At 40.2% G+C, this 19,798-nt stretch overlaps 1 protein-coding gene across 3 annotated transcripts; it reads left to right on the top strand.

The window, feature by feature from the left end:
• Positions 1 to 13: 13 nt before the first annotated feature.
• On the top strand, positions 14 to 18,244 carry MFAP3 (microfibril associated protein 3). Of its 3 annotated transcripts, none has more exons than XM_042948588.1 (3): positions 14 to 66; positions 11,340 to 11,803; positions 14,070 to 18,244. In XM_042948588.1, exons 2-3 carry the CDS (start codon positions 11,509 to 11,511, stop codon positions 14,861 to 14,863), a joined length of 1,089 nt encoding a protein of 362 aa, XP_042804522.1. In that variant the 5' UTR covers positions 14 to 66; positions 11,340 to 11,508; the 3' UTR covers positions 14,864 to 18,244. The 3 variants fall into 3 exon arrangements, with proteins under 3 accessions (XP_042804522.1, XP_042804530.1, XP_042804526.1); XM_042948596.1 differs by lacking the exon at positions 14 to 66 and adding an exon at positions 5,190 to 5,843; XM_042948592.1 differs by lacking the exon at positions 14 to 66 and adding an exon at positions 7,211 to 7,820.
• Positions 18,245 to 19,798: the final 1,554 nt, after the last annotated feature.

The following is a 19,798-nucleotide window of genomic DNA, read 5'->3' as shown; positions in this document are numbered from 1 at the left end:
CGCCTGCTCGAGAGCACTTCCGGGTCAAGCCACCGCTCGGGCAGGAACAAGCTGAGTGCCAGTCTGGTAAGTGAAGGCTCGGGCGGGGTCGTGCGACGGAGGTACTGGAGGTGCTGAGGCATGGGTTTGAGCCGGTGGGGTCCGACGTGAAGGGAGCTAGGATGTCCGCCGTCCTTTTGAACGCCAGGCCTGAGCTGCGGGAGTTCAGCCCTCGTACGTTTACTGAGCATAAGCTACCTGCCAGGTACCACCCTGGGGGCCTGGAACACACTGGATTTCAAGCCGACTATGGCCCTGCGCCCTAGTAGTTGACATTCTGGAGCGAGGCCGACCTTAAACAAGTCAACAAGCAACACTCATATCTAAAATAGTAAATAAAAAGATGGTTGTGAGTACTTTAAAGAAAATTAAACAGCATAATGTGATGGAACAAAGGGAGTAATCCTTATGAAGATCTCGAGAGCATTTGAGGCAGAAGGAATAGCAAGTGCAAAGGCCTTATAGTGGTAACAAACTTAGCAAGGTCAAGGAAAAGAAAAAAGGCTACTGTTACGGGCCCAAAAAGAGGAAGGAAAATGAGGCCAGAGACTTGAATGAGCCAAATCTTGTAGTGTCTATGAGCCAGTACAAGGAGTTTGACTTTTATTTGGAGAACATTTGGAAACAATTGAAGGTTTCTATGCAGAAGAGTGATATGCTCTGATTTATGACTTTAAGATTATAACTGACCATCAGAAAGATACATCTCTTCCGTTGTCTTTGAGCAGGGAGGATGCATGAAACTCGGACTAAAAGCCAGAAGAGCATTATAGACACCTTCATTGTATAGATGAGAAAAATTAAGTCCCAGAAAGGTGAAGGGATGTGGTCTTTTTAACAACCCGTCTTCCAGCTTCCATCTTGTTGCCTTCAGAATTAACATCTCAATGTCCATATATAATAATTGTCATTTCCTGAAACCATTCATATTCCTTTGCTTTTGATGGTAGTTCTTTAAACTTAAGGGCATTGCTATCACCTGGTAGCTTGTTAAAAATGCCTATTCCAAAAAAACAAACAAAAAACCCATAGAAGTATAAAATAGGTAGTTTCCCCTGATTTTCTGTGGCAATAGAAATTGCATGGAATTTGGGGTTTAAGTACAAAAGTGAATTGGTAAGTCACTTAACCATGTCTTTAATCTTACACTTAAAATGTTGCTGCTAAAAAAAAAAGTGGTGGGGGCCGCCTGGGTGGCTCAGTTGGTTAAGCAGCCAACTTCGGCTCAGGTCATGATCTCACAGTCTGTGGGTTCAAGCCCCACGTCGAACTCTGTGCTCAGAGCCTGGAGCTGATTGGGGTTCTCTGTCTTTCTGTCTCTCTGTCTCTCTCTGTCTCTCTCTGTCTCTCTCTGTCTCTCTCTCTGCCCTTTCCTCACGCATGCACTCTCTCTCTCTCTCAAAAAATGAACAAACATTTAAAAAAAATTTTAAATGCTGCCACTGATAATTTTAGCAGCAGCTTTCAAACTTTCTGGTCTCAGGATCCCTTTACACTTTTAAAACTTACTAAGAACAAGGAGTTTGTGTGTGTATTGTATCTATCAATATTCACCATTTTAGATATCAAGACAACTTGCAAAAGTATATTTAAAAAAATGTGTTATGTGTTAAAATAAATAGTATTTCTATGAACAATATTTTCCAAAACAAAAAAATCATTAAGAATGCCATTGCTTTACATTTTTACAGCTCTTTTTAATATCTTCATAGAAGATAGCTAGATTCTCACATCTCCTTCTGCGTTCATTCTTTTGTCATAGCACTCATCATGTAGCCTCTGGACAATTGCACCATATTGGATGCGAATGAGAATGTAAAGGGAAATAAGATCCTAGTATTATTAGGAAAATCATTTTGGAGAAGTTTTAGGTACCCCAGAGGCCCTTGTACCACACTTTGAGAATCACTGGATTGCAATATTGTTAGGACAATCAAAGGAAATATGGGCTTGATTTGTAAGTCATTAAAACTACATGCACATTAAAAAGCAGATGCTCAGGCCTTGCCCTTAGAGATGCCAAATCAGTAAATCTGAGTGGGACCAACAAATCTTTATCTTTAACAAGCACCACAGATTAAGTTGATGTAAGTTCTCAAAAATCGCAGTTTGGGAAAACCAGTTAAAGACTAAATCCACTCTAGAGTGTTTCCCCCACTAAGATTTTAAAAGCTGTATTTCCATATCTTCAAAAATCTCCATTAATGCTTCCCAGAGTCTGAGACCAAAAAACAAACAAAAAAACAAAACCAAAGAAGTGTAAAATAGGTAGTTTCCTCTGATTTTCTGTGGCAATAGCAATTGCGAGGAATTGGGGGTGTACGTATGGAAAAGTGACTCAGTAAGTCACTTAACGTAAGTCTGGGACTCTGGAAAGTCAGTAAGAAATTTGTAGCAAGTACCTTCCTGACCGCCAAGTTGATCAGGCATTGGAATTCAAAATGTTGAATCCCATGCTATGTCAAAGGCTGAGAAAGTTTTTAGACTCTCATCTTTAAGCTTACAGTCTTTTGGATAGATACATATCTGATAGAAGAAGGAAACTGGTAAGTCTTACAATTGAATACTCTCAGTGTGTAGGTGACTTACAGAGCAAAAGAATTCATCCAAAATTAAGAGGGTAATGGTGACAATTTAAGTGAGAGGGCTTCTTGAATAAGGTGAAATTGGAGTCGGATACTGTAGAGGGTGGAATTTCCGCAGGAAGATATTGTTGGGGAGGGGCAGGAAATTTTAAGCAAAGGGGACAATTAGAACCAGAACTTTTTTTTTTTACATTAAGAAAACAATTTTATTTACAACAGTATCAAAAAGAAAAAATACGTAGGAATCTTTAACAATATAGAACCAGACCTTTAAAATAAAAGGTTATTTGGAGACATTGGAGAGTAAAACAAGTATAGTTAAGGCTTTGAGCCATGACAAGAAGCTGGGAAGATTATAGGATTTAAGCAAAGAAGGGAATGATAGTGATAATCAGCCTCTAGATGAGGAAACAGACCACTATAGATCATAGCTGATTGGTGACAGAGGTGTAACTAAAAAACAGACTTCTAGATCCATTCTTTCCTTCAGCAAAGAACTATTCTGCACACAGGCACTATTGGGCTCCATCCAGCAACTTCTGTTCTGCCTCCTGAAACTTCCTGGAGAATTACGGATGCCTGACCAACATTTGAAGTTTATCTCTTGGGCAGTGGAAAATCAATAGATTTTTAAATCATCTTGACTTTCTTGGATGTGTGTTCAGGACCAGTTCTGAGAGGAGCAGGGTTTGGGGTAGGGTTGGAGTTAATGAGACCCATTTAGAAATTAAAAGAATAGTGTGGTACCCAGGTAAGGTAAAAGGACTGTGACCTTGGGTGGGACACCGTATGATTTAATTGAAAAACGCCTAGGAAGTGGAACAGTAATATCAGTGGCATGTATTTATAATATACCCACATTCGTTCACAACTACTGTACGAGGTCATTACTCTTAAAATAACCTTGTAGATATGAAAACTGAGGCCTCTCAAGCCATGGCTTCATCCAGGGATAAGATCAGGTAGGTCAGTCCATGCTTCTTACCAAGGAGCCATGATGATCTTATAACTTTGATCTTGCAAAATTGAAAGGATTATATCGTGTGGCTATCATCTAAAATACGTATACGCTGCACAAGTCGATCTAAGGGCGAGAATGAGAAGTTCTATTTTAGTTATATGGACTTTCATTTTTTGGACCATAGAAAAAAAAAAAATTGGGTAAGGAGATCGTAAATCTAGGCCCCTGACATTGATCTTTGTTATTTGCATCCAGTAGCTCAACAAATGCTTATGGCAGAAGGATGTAAGTCACAGTTACAGAAAATAATTGTGGGTTTAAAGCAAAGCTCCAATAAGTACAGAGGAAGGTGTTTTTCAGTGGGCCAGAAAATACGCTGAAGTTTGAGCTGAGTGCCCAAATGCTAGCTAGCTATGAGGTGTGTGATGGCACTAAGATATCCTTGGGAGCATAAGGGCCATTTGAATTAGGAACTTCTCAGAAAATGACCCTCACAATGGTGATTTCTGTTTGAATATTACTAACCTTTCTATGTTTCAGATCTCTGTTTTTTATGTTTGTTTTTTGCAAAGGATGGAAGAGTGCTAAAAATCTATTCTTCATTTGCTTTTTCTCCCCCTTGCCAATTTGGAATGCCACTTTGACTGTTGCGTGCCAGGCATGGGGAACTTCTCCATTTTTCAAGTGTAACAGTGCAGGCAGAGAAGAGTGGATGAGCTGTAAATACAAGCTAGAGCACATTTAATTATGGAGAATAAAGCATTAATATCTCCGTATACTTAAAATCAATACCATCTGGGCATCAGTGTTTCCCTGCTTTGTGTTATCTCAGAACTATTTGTACAAATAGCAGTTTCTTCAGCCAACTTAATATTGAGCCACGAGAACGGAAATCAGCCACATTACTTCCTTATTTACTCCTGTTGAGAATTGGAGCAGGATGGAAATATTTCTTCTCTCAGAAGCTGTCAGAAACAGCAACAAGGCACTCTGTTAGTCATGACAGCTTAAACGCTTTCTTTTCTTTTCTTTCTTTCTTATGATATAGCCATATTGAGAATGGTTCTGTCAGGTAAAATCATCTAAATTTCTGATTATTCATGATCCTAGAAAAGCTGATATTTTACTGTATCTAAAAGATGAAAAAGGAGTTAGATTAAATTTGAGTATCACTTTTCTATTATTCTTACTAATGCTGAAGGAAGGTAATAAAACATTCTACCAAGTGACTTCACCCACAAGCATAGCATAGGCCTTTTTAACTGTAAGAAGGTGGCACTTTGATTTTCCTTTTTGAACTCTTTCCTCTTAGCCTCCAAATGTCAGCTGCAGCATTAAGAAATAGTAGACATGGGCACCTGGGTGGCTCAGTCAGTTAAGTCTCCGACTTAAGCTCAGGTCATGGTCTCATAGGTTCATGAGTTTGAGCCCCACGTCGGCCTCTGTGCTGACAGCTCAGGGCCTGGAACTTGCTTCAGATTCTGTGTCTCCCTGTCTCTCTGCCCCTCCCCCCCCAATAAACATTAAAAAAATTTTTTTAATTAAAAAAAAAATGAAGTATCAAGTATGATATTATTATGGGAAGTCCCAAAACTAGTTCGTAAATTCCTGGACATCCCTTGCAGGACCCAGTATTTCACCTTGCACATGATGGGCCTGTGATTTAGCTGTTTGAAAATGCACCAGAATGAGTAGCATGGTCATAGTCAATGTAATTTTTGTTGTAAGTAGCAGACTGATTCTGACACAAGTAAAAGGAAATTTAATATGAAGAGTTATTCTGATCCTAAGGGTGATTTGTTCCTTTACTCTTTTTTCTGCTTCTGTCACAGTCTTGGACCCATCCATACCTTTGCCACTTTTTTCTCTCCCAGCTGCTCAACAGCATCTTATTTGCAAATGGGTTGTGTCTTTTAGTAGCTCAGACTAGAAGTACTTTGTGTTCGGATGTCCATGGCAGGAGCACGAAATGCCTGGGCTGAGTCTGCCTTTATTGACCAGACATATTGCTCTCCTGGCACAAAATCAGCGTACCAGGCTACTTCTGCCACCTTAGACTTTGACCTAAGGGCAGTTTAAGGGTGTTCATGGTGTTTTTCTAAACCCTGTCTTGTAGGTTTCTTGAAACTTCTAGTAAAGGCAAATGGTTGTGTCTGTACAGAACAGAACCATAAATCTTGGCCACATGGGCAGCTGGCGCACTGCACTCAGGTGTACAAAGAGGAGAGGAGGTGGAAATCCACAATGAGGATTGCCAGGTAGCCACAAGCCACACTTTAATCACTTTTGCTGAATTTAATCTTTTTTCTGCTACTTAACCATTTCTCCATTTCCTTTCTTGTTTTTATACTCAGTCTTAATTTTTGTGGATTTAATTTTGAAAGAAACTGAATAAAGATGTTTATTTCTTTAAAAAAAAAAAAAAAGTCACATTGGAGGAAGGAAGCAGAATTTTGTCAGGAGCCAGAGCAGCACTTCAGTCAGTCTCTTTCTCTTCCCCTCTGCTCTCCTTCCCCTCCACTACCCCCCACCCCCACTCCCCCATCTCTCTCTTTCTCCATCCCTGTTGTCCTGTCTCTCTGCTTTTCTTTGTATGTGGCCCAAACTGGACTGCCTCAACCCCTTCTCTTCCTCACATTGGCCCTAACCCGGCCACTGTGTCTCAATTCTAAATTCCAAGATCAAAGCTTCTCGTTAGTTAGTCAGCAGAAGGGTTGACTTCCTCCAGGGCCCCAGAACATAGAGGCAGGTCTCACAAAAGGGAAGGGTAAGCTAGGCACATCACAACCAAGATTCTTGGCCACAAACTCAGAGTGCATAAAAACAATGTAATGTATCATGGCTGGACTCCAAGTTCAGTTTACAGTGCCTGTTTGAGCCATATTATTGCAGAATAGTATTTGCCATGAGCAGAAGAAAAATGTGAAATTTAAAGTTACAGATTGAAATTACATAATAATGTTTCCCCTCTCCAACATTTTTATTTTTTTTTATTTTTTTCTAATATTTATTTATTTTTGGGAGAGTGTAAGTGGGGGAGGGGCAGAGAGGAGGACAGAGGGTCCAAAGCGGGCTCTGCGCTGACAGGCTGACAGCAGCGAGCCCCATGTGGGGCTCAAACTCACGAACTGCAGGATCATGACCTGAGCAGAAAACAGAGGGACACTCAACAGGCTGAGCCACCCAGGCGCCCCACCTCTCCAAGATTTTTAAATGGTTGCATAGTATTCTGAGTAGAAGTGTTTCATTTATCTTAAATAATGATTTTACCATCAGCTGTAGATTTTAGCACAGTATCTGAAAGGACAATCGGTAATAATAACTAGAGGGGCGCCTGGGTAGCTCCAGATGGTTAAGCGTCTGACTCTTGATTTCGGCTCAGGTCCTGATCTCGCAGTTTCCTGAGTTCAAGCCCAGCATGGGGCTCTGTGCTGACAGCATGGAGCCTGTTTAGGATTCTTCCTCTTTCTCTGCCCTGCCCACTTGCACACTGTCTGACTCTCAAAATAAATAAATAAACTAAAAAAAAAAGTTAACTAGAGGTTATTTAGTAATTACTACTACCAGACTCTGCTTTATATATATACTATTTTCTTCAAGCCTCACAATAGTCCAATAAGAACAGGTACTATTATTTTCCCTATTTTAAAGATGAGGGCACTGAGGCACAGAGAGATTAGGTCATTTACAAAAGTTGCAGGGCTGGTTAGAGTCCATCAGGATTCAAATCCAGGAAATCTGGCTCTAGAGACTGTTCTCTGAACTTCTCTCTGTTATCCTGCCTTTCTCAGAAGCCTGCAATTATGTTGATCCAGGGTAACCTAAGTCCAGAATAGAAAGTGAGTAATAGTTCTCTCTTATTGGAAGTGTTCAAACAGCCTGCAGCACCATTAGGCAATGCTATTGTAGAGGAAATAAGGAAGTGTAGTCCTAGCTCTCTGGGATGCCAGTCCATGGATCCTCTGCCTCAAGATCATCCAGGGAGCTAATTAGACACCATAAATTCCAAGTTCCAAGTCCAGAGGTTCTTACTAGGTCTGGGGCGGGACCCAGGAATCTATATTTTTAACAAGCTCTGTGGATATTAGTAGTCAACCTGGCTTAGATACTGTGGGCTTATAATCTTTTATCCCTACTATTATCTCCTAGGACAAGATGGCGATGAAGACTTTGGGAGTTGGGGTTGACTTAAGGACTGCCTTTAGGCACTATGCCTCTCAAGTTCTCTGGACATTGTTAGTATCGGCCGTCTCAGAATATAATAAGTGCTAGTAAATGCACGTCAGTTTGAATAATTATCCCTGTTGCATAACATTGTTCAATTTACAAAGATACATCGGGCACTATCAAATTTAAACTAATCTCCATGAGTAAATATTTATTGAACATGTGCTAGTTTTGAAGTATAGCAATAAAAATATAGTCCCTTTGCTTAAGAAACTGACTCATAGGTGAGATGGGGTGGACTCCCTAGCAATACAAGCAGCACATACCAAAGCCGGTGAGTAGTGTAATGGTGAGAGCTACAGGGGCTTGGGGGAAAGCCACCCTGCGTCCAGGCATACTCTGGATTCATGTGGAATGGAGAGGAGACCCAGGGAAGCTGCATGAAGGGATTCCACACAGCAATAACACTGCCAGGACACCGCTTGCCCCACAGCCCTCCATATAGAGGCTATTTATTCTTCCAAAGCTGCTGCATCTCAGTAGGGAGAGGAAATCCATTTTCTTCTGGTTCCAGTGTCTTCTACTCTAGCTGCCTTGATCCTGGGCGGACATGACCTTTCCTACAGGTGATCTACCCCACTCTTGAGCTTCCAGGCTATTTGATCCCTTCATCTTGGACACTGGTCTTCTTCACTCACTTCAGGCTCCTATTCCAGTTCCCAAAGTCCACCTCCAGTTTTGCTGTTGGCCCAGACTGCTTCCCGAATCAGGAAGCTGACCCAGCGCACTGTCCACCCTTTCTCATTACACCACCTGTAGCTCTTTCTCCTGAACACTTCCTAACCAGTGATCCCTCTGCTTTTTCCCTGTCCCTTTACTAGGACACTTCTCTTCCATTCACCATCCCTATTTATCCTTCACGTACTGTTGCACACCTCACTTTCTCAAGAAGTCTTTCCGTGACAAGGTTAGCTCCCCACATTGGGTACTTCTGTAGCATCCTGTACTTTCTCTTGGGCAGCATTTACCATATTTTGTATGTAATTAGTGTCTATGTCCCCTGCCAGACTGAGCTCCATGAAGTCAGAGGGGGTGTCTGTAATACATAGAAAGTGCTCCATGGATGCCAGAGAATAGATGAAAATGTATACTTCTAGTCTAAAATGGTGGTTCTGAACTCAGTGGTGGAACCAGTGGGAAAGAGGAGGAGGATGGCTGGATAAGAAATGAGGTAGTATTAGAATGAAGTGGAGTTGTGGGTGTTTTATTTGTTTTGTTTTGTTTTTCCTGACAAAGGAGGCCTCTGGCTCAGAGCCTTTAGCAGACAGCAGTTAATAACACTGCTTTGTTTTCATCACGTTTATGTGTACAGTTACTTTTATTTACAGATGTGATATAGACTCTCCTTTTAAAATAAATGATTTAATCATATGCAGGATTTAAGAAACAAAACAGATGAGCATAGGAGAAGGGAAGGAAAAATAAGATAAAAACAGAGGGAAGCAAACCATAAGAGACTCTTAAATACAGAGAACAAACAGGGTTGCTGGAGGGGTGTTGGGTGGGGGGATGGGCTAAATGTGTGATGGGCATTAAGGAGGGCACTTGTTGGGATGAGCACTGGGTGTTATATGTTAGTGCTGAATCACTGGGTTCTACTCCTGAAGCCATTATTATACCATATAGTAACTAGAATTTAAATAAAAAATTTAAAAAATAATTAAAAAAATGTATGAAAGCAAGATAATGAGTTGACTTAAAGAAAAAGCATAAATAATAATAATAATTTTGTATACTGATGTTGAAAAAAAAAAAACCATTTTGGAAATGGCCAGTAGAAGAAAGGAATGAAATTGGGAAAATGCTGACTTGGATGCAGCCACAGGAACTCTTGATGACAGTCCTAGGGAAGACTGGAGCACTTTTTCAGCACAGTCGTTTCCTATCACCATTGAGAACCCATCATCTAGAATAAAGGACAAAAATCATGTCCACTCGTTGTTGTATGTATTGTACTGAAAAAGAGCTTGGGAGCTCACACGTCAGGGCCCAGCACAGTGCCTGGCTTATGACAGTCACTCAATAAATGTGAAATCCATTGTTTCTACTCACCACTCTGTCCCACTAGAGACCAGGATTCTCCTGCTAACATATAGGATAGCCTAAAGGAGCACGTCACTGACATGAATGGATTAGATCACATAATTTCCAAAATCCCCTCCAATGCCCAAGGTTTTTCCTTTAGTGTCATTTTACTTGGGTTTGGGAAGGAAATAGAAGTAAACACATGTGTTCAATCTATGTATAGCAAAGTCTGAAGTCCTTCATTTTACTCTAAATAGTCCGTTCTTAAATGTTAAAGATATAGCAAGATTTAGAAAATTATTATTATTACTCAGCCAACCTTTCAAGGGCTAATGAAAATTAAATGACATTTACAACTTACTATGATTCAGACTTTGAGGAGTTTAATGGCTAAATACAATGATCCATTGCTTTTTATGTTCTGTGATCAAGCAGCCTTTGTGTAAGTATAAAGGGGAGTCATTTCCAAAACTAATTATTTTGGGCCTTTGTAAGAAATAAAGCTAGGCATTTCATCCTGTCTTTTAAAGAAATAGAAGTTGAAATTTTTCTTTGAGAGTCATTGATTTAAAAGAGGAACCAGATTAACAGGAAGATGATCATAATCACATAAACTCTTAGACTGGGATATTTTGTTCTTTGTTCATGGTATTTTGTTTGTCTGGCAATCTTTCCCTGTACTTTATATTTGCATTTCTACCAAGTAGATATTTAAGATGTCAATTCCTCCCTTAGCTTATTTGGCAGACTTTGAGCTAAAACTTGGTATTCTCACAAACTGTTAAATATGCTGTATTTTGTCTCTTGATATCAAAGAAACTATTAATGGAAAATTCTTTTGTCTAACATTCTTGCTCAAGAGAGAGATCCTAAAGCCTCAGAAGTCAATAACTGTGTATGTAGTAGTACGGTTTTCTTTCTAATATTAAAACAAATGAAAAAACTACCTTAACTATCCCTGCATTATTTAAAGCTAATATTTTATGTACTTGGATTGCTCAAATTTTGAGCTCCAGGCTCATGATTATAATGTACCAGTTGATTTACATTATTGATATAACAACAGATGGTAATGACGCAGGTTGAAATAAAAGATCATTAAGCTAAATATTTTAGCTTTCATTGGCTCCCTGTTGCCTAAGATTTGTCAGAGTGAAATAGAATCACAGCCTTTCAGAACTAGAAGAGTCTTTAGAGAGGTCTCATCTAGTCTTTGATTTGACGGATGAGAAAACGGCTGAGGGAGAATACTACTTGCCAAGGTCTTATTGCTTGTTAGTAGCAAAGCTAGGACCAGAATCTAGGTCTGCCTGCCATTTCCTAATTCAGTGCTTTTTTCTACTGTCTCTCTGAGATTTTTAGGCGGGTGTTCTTTCTGTTTTGCTCCCTGATGTCAGTGCCAATTATTCTAATCAATTTCACATCTCTTCTTTTCTAGAACGTAGAATTTCACCCTGTTGTGAGTCTTTGCTGGCTAAACTTTATATCTGGCTTTCTTTTAGGTTGGTCTCCACTCACATCTTTTAATCTTGAAGATTTCAAAATACAGCGGAATCTCCCACTTTTTTGGAAAACTCCAATACCAAGCCATAAATTACCCACCGTGCTCTTGTTATAGTATAGAAGCTTTTGAGTTCTCCAAATCTAAACAAGATTTTCTCCCATTTTTCCATGAAGCCACATTGTTGTTTATTCACTTTAGTGGCGAGTGTTATTGTGCCAGCAGCTTTTGTTTTGGAAGATGTAGGCTTCAACCAAATGGCCCCACTGGGAGCAAATCATAGCTCTTTCAATTCATCATTTCCTCCAAGCTTTGAACTCTCAGCAGGTTCCCACTCAGGAGACGATGTTATCATAGCCAAAGAGGGAACTAGTGTTTCAATTGAGTGTCTTCTCACAGTCGACCACTATGAAGATGTCCGTTGGTACAACTCAAAAGGACAGCAACTGGATGGCAGAGGCAGAGGTAACTAATCAAGGTTACTCATTTCCTGTTACTTCTGTCTTCTTGGTTGTATGACATGTTCCACAAAGAAAGCTCAATGATGAGGTGCCAAGGGAATAGTTAAAACTTTTGGAAGGCCTGGAGTATTTCTGATAGGTATCAGAGAAAGCAAAATAATTATAATTGCCTAACCAGAAGAAGAAAGAATAGTTGTAAATTTAAAAGGTGTTCACATGTGGAGCACGTGGGTGGCTCAGTTGGTTGAGCATCCAACTTGGCTCAGGTCATGATCTCATAGTTCATGAGTTCGAGCCCCACGTCCAGCTCTGTGCTGATAGCTCAGACCTTGGAACCTGCCTCAGATTCTGCGTCTCCCTCTCTCTCTCTCTGCCCCTCCCCCACTCATGCTCACATGCGCACACTCTCATAAATAAATAAACATTAAAAAAAAATTTTTTTTAAGGTGTTCACTTGATGACAAGGAGCTATTGTCTCTCCTCTTGCTGAGCTGGTTTCCTTATTCATTGAAGGTAGACTACATCAGGGCTGCTGTAGACAGCTGTACAGGCTACGCACCGCACAACCCCGTTGACCTAGACTGTATTGTGCACAATACAGTGTGGTAGCCCTATGTGCATACAACAGGAAGGGGGTTGGCCAAGCTTAAGTAATTTTGTCATAAATTTTAAAATTTTGTTTGGAAATGAGTTACTAAATATTTTAGAGAAAATCCAGGATATTTTTTTTAAAGATTATAGCTCTGTGCATAAAACTTAAAGTCCCTCTGAGAATTAGAAGGGCACTGAGGAGGAGCTCTGTAAGCCCTTCCAGCTCACTTTTTTTCATGCTATACCTTAATTTATTTGAAAACAGGAGAACTTCTCTTGTATTTTTTGCCTCTCAGTCTTAAAAATCGCCCAAACAGCATAATCGACCAAGGTGTCATTTTTGACAGGTTTTTATTTGATTGTGCTGTTAGTAAACCTGTGAACACATCTTAGAGCACTATTTCCTTAACTGGTATTCTACTGGAAAGATCTTTTTAAAGACTACTTGCATTAAAGTACCTCAAAAAGAAATCACCATGAAAATCAATGGGATAAAGATTAAATTCTGGGATACTCACAAGCTACACTTTCATAAAAGGCCCTTCTTTGTCTTTTTTGCTAGAAAGCTACTCTCACCTCTTGGAATATAAAGGATATTTGCTTATTCATATTAGAATGGAAAATGGAAGAAGAGACAGATGGTGTTTTCTTTTAAAGTCTACGCTAAACATTTTAACTTTCTATAAACTGAATAACTGGCCACCAAGGGATTGAAGAGTTTGAACTGTTAGAAAGAACAGAACATTTTTAATCAGCTTCTGAAGAATGTAGATCTATTGAATCGGGATCTCTAGAGTGGTGCCCAGAATGTGTATTTTGAACATGATTTAGGGTTTCACATATGGACCCATTTGTCTAGACTGTTATTTCCTTTGGCTCTAGGATCCAGACCAAACGCTTGTGAGATTTGAATTATTCAGTCAGTGTGATCATTACAGCCTGAACGCATAAACAAAGCCTAGGTTAGCAGGAGACCAGCCGAGTGGAATGGCAGTTTCATTTTCCTGTTTTGCCTTTACTTTGAAAACCACCAGCATCTATCATTGATGCTTTCAGTAACAGCCCTGGAAAATTTTAATAAGTTTTATGAATCTCTAGTGAGAGGAGTTTAAAGAGCATGTCAGTCTAGTATAAGGTTCATAAATCTTGAGCTATTATCAGCAAGTAAGCTGGAGAGTTTACATTGTGGTCGTAGTACAGTGGTTGATGAATGGAGTGTATGTACTTCATCATACTTTGGATTCATAGGATATCCTTCTCATAGCTCCCAAGTTCGTAGAACAGCAGCTTGTGGAATAATGAATATATTCATAGCTACATATTTCTCTTTTTTTTTTTTTTTATGTTAGTGTAGTGATGGCTCCTAAATGTAACTATAGAATTTAGATAAATTTTGATGACAATAAAAATGGGCATAATCCAGAGTGCTTACTAATTGATGTGCCATTCATGTCAGGAGGAAGACTTTGATTCCCTTTTTTAAGTTCCGGGCTGTTTAAATTCCTACTGTGGACATAAAAGTCTGCCCTTTCTTACGTGATGTATACAAGTAGCAGAACCTAATAGAAGACTTGAGTTAAGGCACTCTCATGAAGAGACGGAGTATTGGTAAGGTGGTCGGCATATTTAGCAGTAATATTCTTTATGCTGTAATTTTTTTGTGTCTGTTGGGTTATCAGGTGGAAAATGGTTGGTTTCTGATAACTTCCTGAATATCACCAGCGTAGCCTTCGATGACCGAGGGCTCTACACGTGTTTCACCGCCTCTCCCATTCGTGCCTCCTACTCCGTCACCCTGCGCGTTATCTTCACCTCAGGAGACATGAGTGTCTACTACATGGTTGTTTGCCTCATTGCCTTTACCATCACCCTCATCTTGAACGTCACGCGGCTGTGCATGATGAGCAGCCATCTTCGTAAGACAGAGAAGGCCATCAACGAATTCTTCAGAACTGAAGGGGCCGAGAAGCTGCAGAAGGCCTTTGAGATTGCAAAGCGCATCCCCATCATCACGTCAGCCAAAACTCTGGAGCTCGCCAAAGTCACACAATTTAAGACCATGGAGTTTGCCCGTTATATCGAAGAGCTGGCAAGAAGCGTCCCTCTTCCACCCCTTATTCTAAACTGTCGGGCCTTCGTTGAGGAGATGTTCGAGGCCGTGCGAGTGGACGACCCTGATGACATGGGAGAAAGAATTAAAGAGAGACCTGCCTTGAACGCTCAAGGTGGCATCTATGTCATTAACCCAGAGATGGGCCGGAGTAATTCACCGGGAGGAGACTCGGATGACGGTTCTCTGAATGAACAAGGCCAGGAAATAGCAGTTCAGGTTTCTGTCCACCTTCAGTCAGAAACCAAAAGTATTGATACAGATTCCCAAGACAGCAGTCATTTCAGCCCACCTGATGATACAGGATCTGCCGAATTGAACTCTTACTCCAAAGATGGGACATATGAAAGCCATCAGCTGTGAGCTATCCCAGTACCTACGAAAACTGCTCTCACAAGAGGAACTTGTTTCATGCAGGAAGTAACATTTTTACCAAAAGATGACTGGGGTTTTCCCTCTTGTTAATATTAAGCACATCAGAATGTGAACTATTGCCAAAATCTTTGTAAAATTTTCTGTGTTTTTCATATCTATTTCTTAGTCATGTTTCTGGAGCTTGATTAAGTGACACGTGTTAAGATTTAAAGGAGCCTGAGAGAGAAACAAAATGGAGAAAGTACCACACTAAAAGTTCCATGGCTTCTCTTCTGGTCATGCCTCATCCAGAGGTTAGGGCTGACACTTATCTTGAGGCCTCAGTTTTCCCACCAATAAGACGAGGGATTTGCATTAGATATCTAAAGTCATTGGTAGCCCTGTAACTTCTTACCTGTCCCCTTTAAACCACCAGAATTATCAGCACATCTCTAAATAAACCCTTCCCTAGTCTTTAAGTCCTTTTTATGGAAAGGACCAAGCTCAGACTTTATTTTGTGATTTAGATTCCCACACCGATGCCGTGGCGCATAGAGGTCTGGGTGTTTTTCAGATTTCACCATGTGGAGTGTGCAATTGTATGTGCTAGGTTGAATTTCTTTAGTGTCACCCATGTCTGTATTACACAGATATCAGGGAGCTAACTGCTCATTAATAAACTACTTTCCATGAGTACATTGGTCCTTTTGGGGAGTGTAGCATGTCTTTTTAACTTATCGAAGCAGCATTTAGTTTATTGAGCTGGCAGTGATTTCCCAACTGATCTCCAAAAGTGAGCAATTTGTTCTTAAGGAATGTCTTCAGTGCTTTTAGAATAAGGAACAACATCAGATCACCTATCCTCTATTTCTGGTAAATCATGGATTTTGACATTTCTGTTCATAGAATTTCTCAGGCTTTCCATTTTTGAAAGTTCTGGACTCTGTAATAGGGTTCTGTATTTGGGATCCCATTCCAGGGGGAAACTCAGAGCTGGGTTCCTCTTGAGACTTCTGTCAACACTCTTGCCCTCCTTGATCGTAAATATGGTGCTAAAGGCTGCATGCCTCCTTGTTTGTTTGGTTTGTTTTTTAATATTGTTGACGTTTTTATTTTTGTGTACTTCAGATATAGAATTCTGAGCTAGGACTGCTTTTGTGGTCTTTCTGAGAAGCACTAACCTGAAACAAGATTAGATAACGGTGTGTGGTATCTGTGAGTATATTAAATATGTAGACATAGATATAGGTACCAGTGTATAGATACATACACACACACAAATGATCTAGATATAAAGAGGGAGAAAAATTATGGATGGGGCCACCTGATTCAGCTGTGTATAATGAACACTTAAGACCGTATTTCTTGCCTGGCTGAGGCCTGATACAATAGAATTGTAAATACTCTTCAGAATAATTTCCTCAGCTACAGGAAGCTTGGTGTCATATGATTTTTAAGAACTTGGCTGTGGAGCTCCATTTGGTGCTTCATGTGTCTTCATTTGGCTTCTGATTATCGAAGCATTCCTTGAACTAGAGGTTCCTGAGGGAAATGTTCAGAGGAGGTTTTATCAGGATTTTAATTTAAGGTTTCGTATGGAGGAAAGAGAGGAGATAGAGAGCGTAACCAGATAGAACTCATACCTCCCTTTGTCCAGGCTTATCGGAAGTAATACATCTCTTCTGGATAGCGTGAATGAATCAATGTGTAGTTTTATCAGATGGCATTACGGATAAAGATGATAATGCTGCCTTTTCTGTCTCTCAGGCTGTTTCCATGGAAACCTCCAGAGCCAAACAAAAGCTACCAATCATTTAGCCAAAGCTTGCCTTGGCTCGTAAACCTGCATGTCTTTAAGGAATGCTGTTTTCATACATTTGGCTGTGAGAGCAAGGGCTCCTCACCGTACTCTAGATTATAGAACACTTTTTGCCTTCCCAGGCTGTTTCTTTTGAGAAATTAAAAATGCTAAAAGTCCCTTGTCTGAGGTCTGTTCCCTGAACATCCCTCCGATCTTCAGATGGTACCTCCAGCCCCATCCCAGTATAGCGACTTTGCAGTCATCTAGACCCATGTTAAAAACAGAATGGATTTATCCCACCACCTGTTCTCATAATGGACATGAGTGTCTGGAACCATAGACGTATTTAATGGTCACAGCCCTGGGAAACAGGACTTTGGAAAAATATAACAAATAATGAAAAAAATTGATATGTTTACACAAATACTGTATAACAATTAGGTATAGGCTACTCCAGTTTGTTCTGGTTAGATTATTTTAGAAACACAGTGGTGATTTAATTTGGTGGCCAAAGTAATTGGATCACTTTGGATATTCCAGATTATGGTGCCAGTGGTAAAGAATTATGGCAGTCAGAATTTAATTGGAGTTGGTCTTACTTTCTAAAGCTAGTTTCCAAGAGGAAGAAAACGACACATTAATATTTTCTGTATCTAATCAAATACTCTTCATATATAATTCATAGTTTCATGTTCTGTTTTTATAAAATCCTTAACCTTTTGAACTTAAATTACAGTCTAAAAGTCTTCTGACAACAACTGTGGTGTAATTAATCTTTTGTTTCACTGGATTTTATGGTTAGTGAAAATGTCTTTACTCAGCAAATGTATTTAAATAGTTCTCTCATCTCATTTATAAATTTTGTATTGTGACTTACCTTATTGTCCTTATGAAATAACAGGATGGCTTTGTGAAATAAATTTACCAAAACTAGATATGTAAACATTTTTATAGATTCTTTGCCAGCTGAAACCAGACAGGCATCTTTTGAGTTGATACCCCCGTTGAGTTTTAGCCTATCCTCAAAGTTGAATCTGTTATGATAGTTAAACTCTTGATTCAGAACCAGTGAGCACTTATATTTACTACCAATTACCTTGATATAAATACCTTAGGAGTTGCTGATCTGGAATGGTGAAAAGGTTCCTGGCTTCTTTCCCTCACTTTGCATGCATTTTGAAGTCAAAGCACGCTGCTTTCTGTGTGGTCCTCCAGCCTCAGTGAACCCCTGGTGCAGTCCTCTCCATGTCCTCCCTGCATGTAGTTTCACCCTAGATCAGACTCTGTCTCCCTTGTCCCAGAGTGTCATGGGAGCATGGCATGCTTGTTTTCCAGAGCACAGCCGGTCATGGGTGCTAGCCTTGTCTCCACACACCAGCACTTCTCACACAAGTATATCATAATTCCTGAGTCACCAGTAAGAGAACACAGTCTTTTCTCATGTAAGTCGGGAATTTTGAAAATGCTCATGTTTATACATAAACTCCTAGCTTCTCAATGTTCTCAACATTTCATAAAAGTGCATATTATTTCGTATGGTTCAGATGATGTTTGAATGGTCACCATTTTAATAAATACTTACATTATAATTTTGTCCTTTCTTTAAAAAGTCATGCTTGAATATAATTTATTAAATGTTCAACGGACTGTTATTTCATTTGTCTGAAATCTTCTATCATGATCTTCATTTTTATGTGTGATGGAACTTGATGTTAATGATTTTAAACAGGAGTCAAAATGAATTCAACTTGGATTCTACCATGGCTCTGCATTTTAATTTTACAAATACTTAATATGCATCTACATGTTTTTGATACTATGGGCCATATTGAGATGGGTGTCTTGCCCACAGTTACCATGAAGATGCAGTTACCAGACCAACTGTAGCAATTGTTCACTTCTGAGATAAAGCATTCCTGACAAAGACAAGAGCTTGAGCAAAGACCTAAACAGGGTTTAGCACGTTTTGGAAAACATGATTAGTATGTAAGGTCTGGTGAGATTTGGCACGTGGGAGGGGTACCTCTGGTACAGGCAAATGCCCACAGTCCCATGGGAGTGAAAGGTGATGACAGAAAAGCACAGGATCTCAGGAGACAGGCAAAGGGAACGGGTAAAGGTCAATTCACTACCTAAATACCACAGATCTGTCACTCTTAGAATGAAAACCTAGTTCCTGCCTCCCCATGGCAAAAGGTCACTGGACTCAGAGTCCTGATACCACCACTAGCCATGTAACAATGTGATTTGGCCTCTCTGGACTTAAGAATTGGAGTTGTCGATACCTAGCTCACAAAATTAACATGAGGATTAAATAAAGCAACATGTAAGCAAACACTGTGCTAGCTGTAACCTGCCATAGAAGGGGCCAATAGTCATGCATCCAGAGTGTCAGCCTTGTTAGTAGCCATGACTGGTTACATTTAGACTCAACTAAAAATTCCTCCAGTTCTCTCTCAGTCACAGTTAACATGTGGCTGCATGCCATAGAAAACCAGTTGTGGTGGCTTACCCAAATAAGAGGTTTATTATTCTCAAATAACAAGTCCAGACGAAGTCATTCCAAGGCTCAAGTCCAGCACTAAGGACTCAGGCTAGTTTTAGATTCCTCTTCACCCGTAGCATGTGGCTTTCATCCACATGGTCATAAGATGTCTTGGATTGGGTTCCCAGGAGGGCCTCAGACCAGGATTCATCTGCAAGTAGTTTATTTGGAAGGTGATCCCAAGAAGGTAGGAGAGTAGGGAAGTGAGACAGGGAAAAGAAAGCCAATCCAGGGTGCATTAATGAGTGGGTTACTGATTTGGGCAAGTGGTGTTAAGTCCCACTGGGGACTTCAGGGAGTTCTGTATGCCCCCAGTGTATGGAGTTCATGCCTCAAAGGTCCCACCTGAAAGCCAAGAAGCTCAGATACGTATGCACCAGCTCCTACCTGTCATTGAGGGCTATTCCCAAGTTCACTAACTGGCACTTTCAACCTGCCACACACAGGCTGGCATGATCCTATAACCAGCAAAAGCCCTCAGTAGAGTCACAGGAGCTTTCAGGAGGCAAAGAACTTGAGCAAAGACCTAATATCCTGTTGAATATAGGAATGGTGAGTGTCAAGGGGTTATGGATGGAACACTGACAACACCTGCTAC

The sequence above is a fragment of the Panthera leo genome, chromosome A1, assembly GCF_018350215.1.
Source record: "Panthera leo isolate Ple1 chromosome A1, P.leo_Ple1_pat1.1, whole genome shotgun sequence".
Classification (NCBI taxonomy): domain Eukaryota; kingdom Metazoa; phylum Chordata; class Mammalia; order Carnivora; family Felidae; genus Panthera; species Panthera leo.
Note: the sequence above shows the minus strand (reverse complement) of the source record. Positions and strands in the feature narration are given on the sequence as shown.

Coding starts and splice junctions, on each gene's coding strand:
- MFAP3 (XM_042948588.1), top strand. CDS start 11,509: ATGAAGCCACATTGTTGTTTATTCACTTTAGTGGCGAGTGTTATTGTG. Junction 11,804..14,069: donor ACTGGATGGCAGAGGCAGAG/GTAACTAATCAA, acceptor TTGGGTTATCAG/GTGGAAAATGGTTGGTTTCT.